At 49.5% G+C, this 12,550-nt stretch overlaps 1 protein-coding gene across 1 annotated transcript; it reads left to right on the top strand.

The window, feature by feature from the left end:
* Positions 1–280: 280 nt before the first annotated feature.
* RSPO1 (R-spondin 1) lies at positions 281–5,921 on the top strand (the record flags this gene model as incomplete). The annotated part of the gene is made up of 5 exons (XM_082494124.1): positions 281–374; positions 2,277–2,468; positions 4,170–4,319; positions 4,750–4,938; positions 5,764–5,921. The coding sequence occupies 5 exons, from the start codon at positions 281–283 to the stop codon at positions 5,919–5,921; spliced, it is 783 nt and encodes a 260-aa protein (XP_082350250.1).
* Positions 5,922–12,550: the final 6,629 nt, after the last annotated feature.

Below are 12,550 nucleotides of genomic sequence, written 5' to 3'. Positions count from 1 at the left end.
AACTGCAAGCAGCTAATGCTCGCTGCCAGAGCCCCCAGATGGGACTAGAGCCAAGCTCCTGCGCTCCTTACGGGGATGAAGGTAGAGCCATGTTACCTGCTACCTAAGCTCGCTGTTGCTGATGTAGTTTGTGGATATGGTCCCGTACCAGGCTTCGTGCACAGACTCTCAGCTCTGATCCTGCCTGAGACGTTTTAGCAGCAGCAGAGAGATCCCCAGCTGTGGAGCGGGTTCCTCCGACCACCCTGCGACGGAGGGGCTGCAGCGCTGGAGAGTTACTATGCAGCTTGGACTGTTTGTGGTGGTGGTTTTTCTAAGCTCGATGGATCTAACAGGCAGCAGCAAAGTGGTGAAGGGCAAGAGGCAAAGACGAAGTATGTATGAAACCCTTTTCTTCTCTACTTCTTCTCTTGATGCTGTACTGTTCGTGCAGATGGTGAATGTGTTTACCAATGCATAGAGCTGGGCAGAGCCTTGAGGTGCTCTGTGAGCCCTCGGAGCTCCCCCACTCCCACTCCAGTGCAAAGATGTGCACTACCCTGTCCTGCTGGACCTGCCGCAGCCTCGAGCCATAGGCAATTGCCCGGTGCCTGCCGGCAGCGCAGGGCAGGGACAGGGAGGAGCAGCCCCACAGGCTGCGGCTGAGGGCAGGGACCGGCCAGCACTGCTCGCCGGGGCTGCAGCGCTCAGGTGAGCTGGTGCCCACGGCAGCACTCGCGGCCAGAGGAGTTCGCTCTGCGGAGCAGGATGGAATCGGCCTCCCCGCTTCCCGCAGCGCTGCAGCTGCCACGGCCCCTGCCCGCCTTCGTACCCCGCAGGCATTGAGCAGGGCAACCAGGCTGAATCGGCACAAGAGCGGCCACATGGGTTTGCCCTCATTTCTGTAAGCTAGTTTTAGAAATGTTTTACATTAAAACCGTTTTAAATTAAATTGTATAAAAATGATTTTATATTAAAACTGGACTGCTGAGCCCTGTGAGAACAAGGAAATCTTGATGTCATGACTAATGCTATAAAGTGCAGTTTCCAGCGAGGGCCCAGTTGTACCTTTGCCGTAGAGGCACACCTTGGCACTGTGGCTTGGCGCTGCAGGAGGGATGGGGCCGGATCCCCTGGAGGTCCCTGTGTACGGGGGGCCAGGGCCCAAAATGCCGAGGGAAGGTCCTGGTCCAGACCCAGCAAACCCTCCTGGCAGCCGGGCACTGAGGGTTCGTGGGGCTGGGGACGCCTGTCTGCTTTATGTTTCATTTTCCAAGGCTGCAGCAGCCTCTGCACCCACGGACCCAGCAATGGCGCTGGGACAGGCAGCGGGGGAGCTGCTGCGGTCTCGGGTCACTCTGGGGGGAGAGGAAAGTTTTTTTACCTCTCAGTCTGGCATGTGAACACTGTGGTGCTCGGCACTTGCTTTTGAAGTGTAGTAAACACAGCATTTAAAATAATACATTTTTTAAATATGCAGCTTTTTTATAAACAAGGACACTGCTTGCATAATAAACTAATAAAAATAACCTGCATTCTAGCCTGCAAAGAATGCTATTGGTTTCAAAACAAGCAGCATTTTATATGATAATTAAAAGCAGAAAAGTCTCAAGACATGGGATTGAGTATTTTTTTTGGACTGAACTTAGGAGCTGAGAACACATCTCTATTTTGGGGGCAGTGAAATCTCCTGCACTGCCAGATATAGTTAACATAAGTGGGGTCAGAGTGAGATCTAGCTTGGGACGCAGCCTGGCCTGAAGCGCAGCACAGAATTAGGCAGATGGTTTCACTCCAGCACCATGCAGCTCTGGTCCCCGCTCCTCCTGCAGCGTGCCCTTAGCTCGGCGGGGCGGCACCGCCAGCTCCAAGAGGGGACGTGGTGAGGAGTCGGTGGCCCACCCAGGCACATGTCCCTCATGGGTGTCTGCCTAGCGCGGGCAGCAGGGCTGATGGTCGGGGCTGGGAGGCAGGGGGCTGCTGAGGAGACAGCGCTGGGACTCTCTATAGTGGGTGGCTGCTTCTGGGTCCTGCTCCTCACTGCTGTTGCTGTTGCTGTTGCAACCCTTGTGCCTGTGCTTGCCGTGGTGCTGGCACCTGTGGGCATTGGGCACGGGGCTGTGATGCCCAGACGGAGTGGTGCTGGGAGCCGCAGCGAGCACATTGGTGTAGGAAGACCCCAGCTCTTGGGCTGCCCCGGTCCCTGTCCTTCCCGCCAGTGTGGGGCCAAAGCCGGTGCGTGCAGAGCCCAGCCACGCAGGCAGGCGCTAACCACTACCTCTCTCTTGCTCTTCCAGTTAGCACCGAGCTGAGTCAGGGCTGTGCCAGAGGCTGCGACCTCTGCTCCGAGTTCAATGGGTGCCTGAGATGTTCCCCCAAACTCTTTATCCTTCTGGAGAGGAATGATATCCGGCAAATTGGGATTTGCCTACCATCTTGTCCACTGGGATACTTCGGCCTTCGCAATACAGACATGAACAAGTGCATCAGTGAGTACGGGGGTGGGAGGGAATGGTGAAATGCGGGAGGGTGGCAGGGGATCATGCCGCCTCCGAGCAGGGGAGGAGAGATGCTGTGGCTGCATTGAAGGGGAGAAAGCAGCGCTGAGCAGGGCAGTGATCTACCCAGGGAATAACCCCATAATTTATACCAATGTTGGCTGACGCGCCTTGGATGCCCAGGTACTTCCCTGCCGTGGCACTGTGCAGCTGGCGCAGCCTGCAGCCAGGCTGAGATGCTCCTCCCCTTTGAGCAGCCACTAGATACTGCCCAAACAGTGCCCTCAAAAGGCGGGTAAGCATCCACTGCCCCCACATCAGCCCTTCCATGCAGGTTTTGACTTGAGTTTTGGCTTTCCTGGTCTTTGAGAGCCTCTGTGGACCTCTCCATGCTGCAGGCAGGTGGTGATAATGGACCAGTGGTCCATTAGAACAGACGACCACCAGCAAAGCCTTCAGAGCTGGGTTACCCCATTGCAGCATGCTCAGCATCACCCTGGTATGCTGTGGATGTGGCATCTTGCAGGGTATTTGGGAAGCTCTGTCACCTGGGCTGCCAGACTGGCACCCTCTTTCTTTGGAGGAAGGAGGAGGGAGATCCTTTCAGAGTTTAGGGTACTGTTTACACAAGTCCCTTTTGTCCTCTCCTCTGCCTGCTCACCATGGCCAAGCAGCTCTCTGAATGAGATCCTTGGCCTGGGACGGCCTCTTTCAGCCAAAGCACCAGAAAGAAGCTGGACATGGAAAAATGTGATCATTTCCCTGGCAGTTTCATGCAAATTACCCTCATGGCCAGATTTCAGTCTAACTCTGTTTCTTTGCAGCCTGTACTGTAGCTGCAGCTGGAGCAATTGATATGGGACTTTATTCTTTGCAGCCCCACTTCGGCTGACTGATGCTCAAGCTGAACACCAGCCCAAATCTATTCCCCCCTGCCTGATTTTGATCAGGCAGCGACTGCTGCTGGCTATGACAGCTGCAGCACAGTGACTCTGTTCTGTACCAGGGAACAGTGCAAAACTGACTTCTATCTGAGTAGCACAACGGGGCCTGGACATTCAGAGAATTGCCCTGGCTGTTGGCAGGCCCCTTGGAACCAGGAGTGAACACCAGTTAGCAGTCCAGAGCTTCCTTCTCCCCCCCTGCTGTGCTCTGGGGAGAACCCCCTGCAGTGCTGCCTCCAGCCTGGGGGGTCCCAGCATAAGAAGGACATGGACCTGTTGGAGCAGGGCCAGAGGAGGCCACAGAGATGCTCTGAGGGCTGGAGGCCCTCTGCTGTGAGGAGAGGCTGAGAGTTGGGGTTGTTCAGCCTGGAGAAGAGAAAGCTCCAGGGCTACAAAAAGGTGGGGAGGGACTCTTGATTGGGGGGGCTGGGGGGTGGAGTGATGGGATGATGGGGAATGGTTTTACACTGAAAGAGGGGAGATTGAGATGAGATCTAAGGAAGAAATTGCCTGTGAGGGTGGTGGGACACTGGCGCAGGTTGCCCTGAGAAGCTGTGGCTGTCCTATTCCTGGAGGTGTTCAAGGCCAGGTTGGACGGGGCTGGTGCGGGGTGTCCCTGCCCAGGGCAGGGGGTGGAACTTGATGATCTTTAAGGTACCTTCCAACCCAAACCATTCTGTGATTCTGTGATTCCTGAGCCTTTTGCTCACATCAGACTACATGACGACTTTGTGGTTTTTTTCCCTAGAATGCAAAATTGAGAACTGTGAGTCCTGTTTCAGTCGAAACTTTTGCACAAAATGTAAGGAAGGTTTGTATTTGCACAAAGGGAGATGTTACGTCACATGCCCTGAAGGCTACTCTGCTGCCAATGGCACCATGGAGTGCAGCAGTCCTGGTAAGTGATGCTCAGGCACCTTTCACTGAGCTTTTTGTGCGTCTGTCAGGTCCCGTCGCAGGTATTGCTACAGTTTGGTTTAGATGATAAAATGAACCCCTCAGAGATGATGGCTCACCTCACCCATGTTGAGTGGGTGACGGTACAGGCCAGACCCAGCCCTTCAGAGGGCAGAGCCCTCTGAAAACCAGACTAGACAAGGAGCAGCACCCCAACACTGCTGGTGTGCGTTTGTGAAGTGTGACTCAGAGTTTGTGTGGTACGGCAAGGAAGGGGGTGCCTGGAAAACTTAGGAAGCTGCTGGGAAAACACATGTACCCCTCAAGCCTAAAGTGGGGGAGAGGTGTGATGGTGTGCAAGGGCTCCGGGAAGTCCTGAGGCAGCGATGGACAAACGAGAGTTATTGCGGGCCTCTCTTGTTATCTGGCAGCACAATGTGAAATGAGTGAGTGGGGGCCCTGGGGGCCCTGCTCCAAGAAGAGGAAGCTCTGTGGCTTCAAGAAGGGCAACGAAGAACGAATGCGGCGGATTCTGCATGCTCCCTCCGGAGACGTGTCCCTGTGTCCTGCCACCACGGAGGTGCGGCGATGCACTGTGCAGAAGAACCAGTGCCCTGAAGGTGAGCAGACATGGAATATCTCACCATCCCTCCCCAGCACCCTTTATTTGTCAGGCAGAAGTATTCAGCCAATTGTCCAGTATCACAAATGCGCTGCACATCTCACTACCCCTCTGTGGTACAGGGAACATAACATGACAGCAGCTAGAAAGACCCCTGGGTGGAACTGGCACAGACCCCGGGTGGGTGATGCTCAGCACGGCTTGCTGTGTGTCCCATGGGCTTTCAGATATTTTAGCTTCTTCCCTGGTGAGAGAGCAGCAAGGCAGCAGGGCAGCTGAAGGCGCGCGCCTGTGCACTGCTGTGATGGGAGTCATCTTCTCTACCAGAATGCTTAGGTCTGTGTTTTTCCCAGGAATTAGAGTGTCTTCAGGATGAATGGTGGTTTGGTCATCCTCTTATGGGATGGATGAGGATTGCAGCTGGGTTGAGTGTTTTGAGGGAAACTGGTTCTGAGCAGTGACTAACACCACGGGGATTATACGGCCGGGCAGGGGGAGGCAGACACGGCCGATCTGTTGCTCTGATGCACACAGCAGCGTGGTTAGCTAAGGGGCTTGGTATGCAGCCGCGGAGAAATGCAAGTGTTAACACTCTGCCGGAGACTGACGATTACAAAGCTAAATCCAGATTTGATCGTCCTTCCCTGTTTACATTTAGGCAACAGCTCGCAATACAAAGCACAGCCTGGCAGACAGGGCGGCTCTCGGGCACCTCCGTGCGTGGGCCGGGGCACCGGCCCTCCGGGCCACCCCTGGTAGCAGTGGGCCGTGGGCCAGCTTGCTCTGCTGGAGAACCTCAGGGTGCCCCTTTGCTTTTCTGCAGGGAAAAGGAAGAAAAAGGAAGAGCAAGGAAAGCAAGATAATGCGAATGGGAACAGAAATCAGAAAGACACCAAAGACGCTAAGTCTGGCACCAAGAAGAGGAAGAGCAAACAGAGAGGGGCTGCGGTCCCCGTGACGTCTGCTAGCCCTGCCCAGTAGCTGCCCCTTTACATCACCTGATGGCAAGAGTTCATTGCTGCTATGTATATGAAAGCTTTATTGAACCAGAGCACTGCTACACAACACGTACACATGTCCGGAAAGACAGACATATACTGCCAGACTGACCCACAGGCCCGACAGAAACCACACACAATACTTAAGGAGGCTGCACACACACACACACACCAGCCAGGACGCAGAAGGACGCTGCCGAGGAGTGGGAGCGCACACGGAGGGAAGCCCACCTCCCCAGGGCTCCCCAGGGGACGCTGCGGGGAGGAGAGGTGGAGTATGAGTCAGCGAAGGACCCAGAAGCGAGACTTCACGACCAGAGGCCTCAACCTCGAGACCGGGCGCATGGCCCGAGCGCAGCATGGCTGCAGCCCGCGGGACGAGCCTGGACCCGCATGGCCACTCTCTCCAATCTGGGACCTGGACTCACGCAAAGGCGGTGGCCTCTTTCTCTTCCCCCCTTCCCCTTTATTTTGTGTTTTAAGCTGTATGACTTTATCATTGCGAATACATGTTAAACGTTTGTGGTAAGAGGTCAGTGGTATCTGCCCTGAATCTGCTTCAAAGAGTTATTTCAAATTAAAAAACAAAAAACAAAATGACAACCAGCTTCCTGAGTGTGTGGTTCATGCCTTGGCCCCTATGGAGGCTGGTGTCCCACAGGACAGAGACTCACTTGTGGAAGGGAAACTCACCAAAGCTTTAAGAAAATCCCAGAAAATGTTGCCAGCTGCACTGCAGCCACAAATCAGCCGTCCTGTGCTCGCAGGACCCCAAGCTGTGCTCCGCGGAGCCCCCAAGGAATTTCCCACTGAAGGATCCAGTTAACATGCAGCAGATTGAGAAAATGAGAGGTTACAACAAACCACAGGTTGCCGAAACATTGTGACTCCGCTTGTACAGTCACAGCTACGGGACTCCTTCCCGGGCTAGGGACACGCTCGTCCATCCGCCCGGACACCACCCAGGCACGTAGGAGGAGGGAAGGCAGGCGGGAGGGGGAAGGCACAGTTCGGGCTCTGCAGAAGAGAAGCAAACTGTTACGTTTGGTAGAACCTACTGGTCTGCATGCCACCGACCGGAATTCCCTGGATTCAGCACAAGCGGTCCTGCTCTGCAAGAGCCAACACCTGGGCAGAGGAACCGGGACGAGGAGCGTGTGGGACAGAGGCCTCGAGAGACCCGCATGGGGCGCATGGGAAAGCTGCATTCCCTGCACGGAGAGCTATACCCTCGGCAGTGTGACGAGGTGGCATACCACTCAGTTTCCCTTATATTTTAAAATGTGCTTCCTCATTATAAATATGTGCAGATATTTAATTCCTCTAGAGTTCAGCAAAAGCCCTCTGGTCCCAAGGGATGGAGCCAGGGTAGGTGCCGTGGCTCCCAGAGATGTGGCCAGGGCAGATCAGTGACATGCTGCAGAAGCTTCTAGCTCCCCCCGTAAGGTGATGGGCAGGGAAAAGCTCACCCCAAAGCTAAACCTGGCCAATACACTCTCTGCTGTGCTTCCTTTCGTGCCACCTGCGATTTTGGAGGGCAGAGCGAGCCAGCGAGTGTGTGGGGATGCCTGCGGGAGGACCCCCGCTCGCTCCAATGGGTCGCCTGCCCACACCCGGCAGTCCTGGTCCTCTCCTGGGAAGAGCTGGCGGTTCATGGTGCCCACCAAGGACTCGACACCAGCAAGGGACACCTAAACTCTCCCTTCGCCCCATCTGCTTCGCGGCTGGTTTGGCTCAGTGCAGGACGTGGGAGCTGCACAGTTGTTTCAGCTCCGGAGCTGTACCAAGCTCTCCGTGACTGCTTTGCTGGCAGCAAAACCTTTCAGCCCATCATCCACTTTGTGTTTAAGTAAACAAGAAGCCGTTATATCTTTTAAAGGGGATTCCATTTCAGCACAATGATAAATGACCAGCATACCAAGCAGAGAGAGAAAGAGGTTCTTAAAAGTCATCCTTTGAGTTGTTTATGGATCATGTTCAGACGATTCCTGAAAGCCTCCCAGCTGAAAGATCAGATCTCACTTTATTTTCTAGCCTGTGAGATAAGTATTTTGTTTGTGCCATGGCGTTGCATGTAAGCAGAACCATTTTTCCCTTCAGCTTTTTAGCAGCAATAATCAGTAACCCTTTCATGAACCTCAGCTTGCGAATTCATAAACGACTCCTTCCTCCCTCCTGCTGCAGTATCTCAATCCAGTTCTCAACAAGGATTAGAGAGAAGCAAGAGCGCATTAGTAAGGTTTTATACACGGAGGCTCTGTTCACTGACTGGATTCCCTACAGTAACTCATGGCAATATTAGCACAACTATTTCAAAACTAAACTGCATATAATAAATCAACACAACCTATTTTATAGAACTTTCTAGAGTTTTTTAGAAAAACTGACAAGCTTCTTTCTGTTAGCCTTTTCCCTCCTTTCTTCCTTTTTCATAGCAAAATGGGAAGAAAAAGGGAGAAAGGCAAAGGAAAGTTTAAAATGCAAGATTTTTCAGTATGGGTGATTTTAAGATTAAATTGTTTAGGAAAAAATAGGAGGAAAATATAAAAAACAAATCAAATTTCTTTTCTTAATCAGCTCAAGAATTGTGCTTATTCCCACTCCCAGAGAGCTGGTTCATTTGTGAATTTAGAAACATTTTGCCTTTGACCAATGTGATTTGCACACTGAGCTCAACAGTCTGAGCCGGAGATTTCCTTAGATAGGGTGGTGTCATCTCAACTCACATGCACATGCATGCTCTCTTTCGGCCCACCAAATGAAATCTGTTGTGGTGTTGTCTCCATGGCATCACTGTAAAATATGTTTCTTTAAACAAATAAATAAATACATGGGTTTGCTGAACAAGCTTTGTTTGCTTTATTCACCAAAACCAGAGTCAAATCCCAACTGACCAAAAATGCCTAGAAGGAGAGCGCCTCTCCTACAGAACTTTGTCTACCTGCTGCTGTCTGGAAGCCAAACATGCCTATACAGATGGTGGTGTGGAACCGCTGCTGCTCCGGCTCCTGCGTGTAGTCGTGTGCCGTACTTTGACCACCTAGTCGTGCAACTGGAGAAGCAGTTGCTGGATGTATAGACAGACAGATTGTTTGTCAGAAACTCTGCTGCATAGAAAACGTCTTCATTTTTACTGTTGAACAAACTGGTGCTTATTCGCTGGACAGACCTCTATCAAAATCTGCAGTTTCTAGGTGGTTTACTTAGCTTTTGGGTAATTCATCCCGCGTAAGGGGGAACAAAGGGCAAGGAGTAATATATTAACAGCTTACAGTCGTGGGTTAGGAACTGTTTAATTTCTATCTCTTTTGCCAAGATTTAGGAGGTAAAGCAGACAAATTTCACCAAACAGAGGTTGGTTGTATTATATTCTTATCCTCTCTGTGTAATATAAATCTGTATTTTTCATCAGCTACAGTCAAGTTAAATGTGTGCACACATACTCCTCAAACAATAATTTACTGGCTTTCTACCCCCAGAGAGATGGAGGCAATGTATATACTTTTTAGTTCATGTTTACATTAAAATGATTTCTCACTCAGAAGAAATCTTAGCTTTGATTAAAGGAAATAGAGTAGTATAGTGAAACAGGTTATCCCCAATACTATTATTTGGACTACATTGTCTGAGAACATTAAAAGGCATATTTTATAGATATTTACAGATATTATTAAGTCAATAGTATTCACAGAGACGTTAGGCACCACATCTTTAAAAAAACTCTATTAAAATTACAGAAATACCAGTGATATATAATAGTTACCATAAATAAATCATCCTTATGGCATTTATATACATGGTAATGTATTATACCCAACTGAGTGCCAAACCATACTCTAGAAGGCCAGATTCGCCAGGATTTTTGAAGAGCAGCAGGATCTTAGCAGAAGAAAAAGAGGGAACCAGGTAGATAATATATTGTTGTTTACAGCACCAGCTAAAACACCTGGTTAGAACCTCAACTCCCATTCGCCACTGCAACGGCCTCCAAAAGGCCATGTCAAATCCTGCGACGCGCAAGCCTAACATGCATGATGCAGCATGTGCATCTTTCCCGGAAAGAAGTCACTATTTAATGACTATCAATTCACAAAAGTAAAACATTTATATGTAAATGCTCTAGCTTCCAGATTGCTAGTAAGCACCTCATTCCTGTGAGCGGGATCTGCAGCAGTGGTGTACGTTCAAAAAGTAAAGCAGAAGGCTCCGCAAGCCTGCGAGAACTGCGCGGGACCAAGCACAATGTTCACTCTGAGGGCTCAATCCTGCTGGGCACAGTGCAGCCTGCGCCCTCAAAGCCCTTTTTCACCTTTTTGCCTTTTTTGCTGAACTTCAATTTTCTCCTCCCTCCAGCTTCCCTCTATTGCTTTCAGTCACCATTTTGGGAACTCCAGATCCAAGGCAACGCTATCTGGGACTGCTTTTATTTTTTCTGTTAAGGAGCTGTCAAACCTGGAGCCTTTTGCCAAGGAGCCCTGCCTCCCACTCTTGTAAGCCATAGCCCTGAAAACCTATTCCTGAGGAACCGAGTTGGGAAAACTACTGTGGCAATAAACCACGGTAATAAAAATCTTCTGGCTGTGCTTGGGGTGATTTTGAAGGCAAGCTATGAAACCCACTTCTGTCCTTGTGCTCTGCAGGCAATCACTGCAACAAGGAGAGTAAGATGGCTGATGCTGCCTTTATCCTGTTAAATAAAACAAAGTAGCTCAATACCACACCGAGAAAGTGCTTTGAGTGCAAGTCCAGTCTTGTTCTGAAGTCTTGGAAATCTATTTTTCCTTCATTTAATTGACAAAATCTGTAGATCATACAAGGAAGACAGTCCCTGCCAAAAATCAACCATCACTAGTTTTTAATAATACAATGGGAATAACCCCTTAGAACATATGTAATTATGGCAATGAGTCATTCTGATGGCATCACATAACCATATTCACTGGATTTTGACAAGGAAGAGGCCACATAAAATTTGAAATTATTTCATTTCAGCAATGGTCAGGCTAGTCGTGTCAACGAAGCTGAGGCCGTTTGGCAGACCCGAGAGGCCTGGTATCTGTCACAAACCCTCCTCTCCCGTCTGTACGGACAACATCCCACTGTAGCCAATTTAAAAAGAAAAGGAAAAGAACAGAAAAGTTAAAAATTGAAACGGGAGGATGCATCAATGGCAAATGAAAAGCTTGTGAGTCATACAGCAACATAAAATTAGTTTAGCAGAGTAAAATATCTGACTCGTATGTTATCAGATACACAAGTAAACAACCACAGCTACAGAGATACTGCAAGTTAAATACTAACTGTTAGCCCCAGTAATGTAATTTTGGTCAGGAAAAACTTGAGAGAGAGGAGAGCGCAGCTGAATGGATGAATTTATTCCAGTTTGAATGCAATTCCCGTATGTTATCAGTATAACATTTTCTGATGACAGAAAATACAAGATTGTAGCCCACTCTGATTTGGACAACAGGGCTCACCATAAGCAGGGCTGGGGAGCGGTGCTGAGACCTCCCTGTTAAAGCTTTCAACGTGGGAATTCAGCAATTCACTCAGACACATTACCAATAAAAGTTCTCCACGACATAACCTCATGTCTGAAGCTAGCTATTTCTATTCTTTCACAGAAAGAGACAGCAACTTTCTGGATGCACTCCAAGATATCTTGCTAACAATAAAAAGAGTGTTTTCTTAAGGAAAAGGAAGAAAGAGTGGGGGGGAACAGAGCAAGGATTACTCAACTATTTAGTCTAAAAATTTGAAAATCAAAAGGATCTTCTGACAGATTGATATCAACTCTAATAGAAAACACACTTGTCCTGGGAAAACTCTTCTACATGAGCCTCATGTCTGATAGCTGAAACAATTATCTACAATTTGGAATTAATTTTTATACCCACATCAATGTGTATTTTTTAAATGCCCAAGGCATAGATAATTCTATTAAGACAAAAACCAGAAATCGCAGGCTTAAGCAAAACAGACTGAAAATTCAAGACCGCCATCTTACAAACCATCTCGCAAGTCTTGACTCATTAAGACTTTGTTGTACAACAGGGACTAGCCACTACCTAAAAGCAAAATGCTGAAAATCATTAAAAGAACACAATCTCAGAAGCTCTGTTATTGTTCTGGATTTAGAAGAGCATGAGCAGAACTAGAAGGAAATTGAACTAGCTGTGAATACTCTGCTGCTAGTAACTATTTAGAAACGATGGGCCAGACCTTCATTTGGGGAACGAGTCCCCCAATGTGCTGAGCAGTTTGGCCCCAGCCCAATCTCTGCTACAAATTAACACTGTTTCAGTGGAGCTTTGTTAATTCCCCTAAGGTGAGGATCTTTCCAATGTCTATTCAAATCTGCCAGTAACATAACGTCGACTTAGTCTTTAGACGTATAACTTGCCTAAATTTGATTTAAGTTTCTGCACTGTCCATGCAATAGTTTACACGCATACAAAACCACCAGTGTTATTATTTCTAATTTTAAAAAGCCATTGCCAGTAACCCAGAAAAAACACCCCTGTGCGCCCATAAACGCTCCACCGGTGCTGCCCTGCCGCCTGGAAGCGCGCGCTGCCGTGCCAGCGCTCCCACCAGCACCCCCGCACCGAC

Source organism: Vanellus vanellus, assembly GCF_965231255.1.
Source record: "Vanellus vanellus genome assembly, chromosome: 22".
Classification (NCBI taxonomy): domain Eukaryota; kingdom Metazoa; phylum Chordata; class Aves; order Charadriiformes; family Charadriidae; genus Vanellus; species Vanellus vanellus.
Note: the sequence above shows the minus strand (reverse complement) of the source record. Positions and strands in the feature narration are given on the sequence as shown.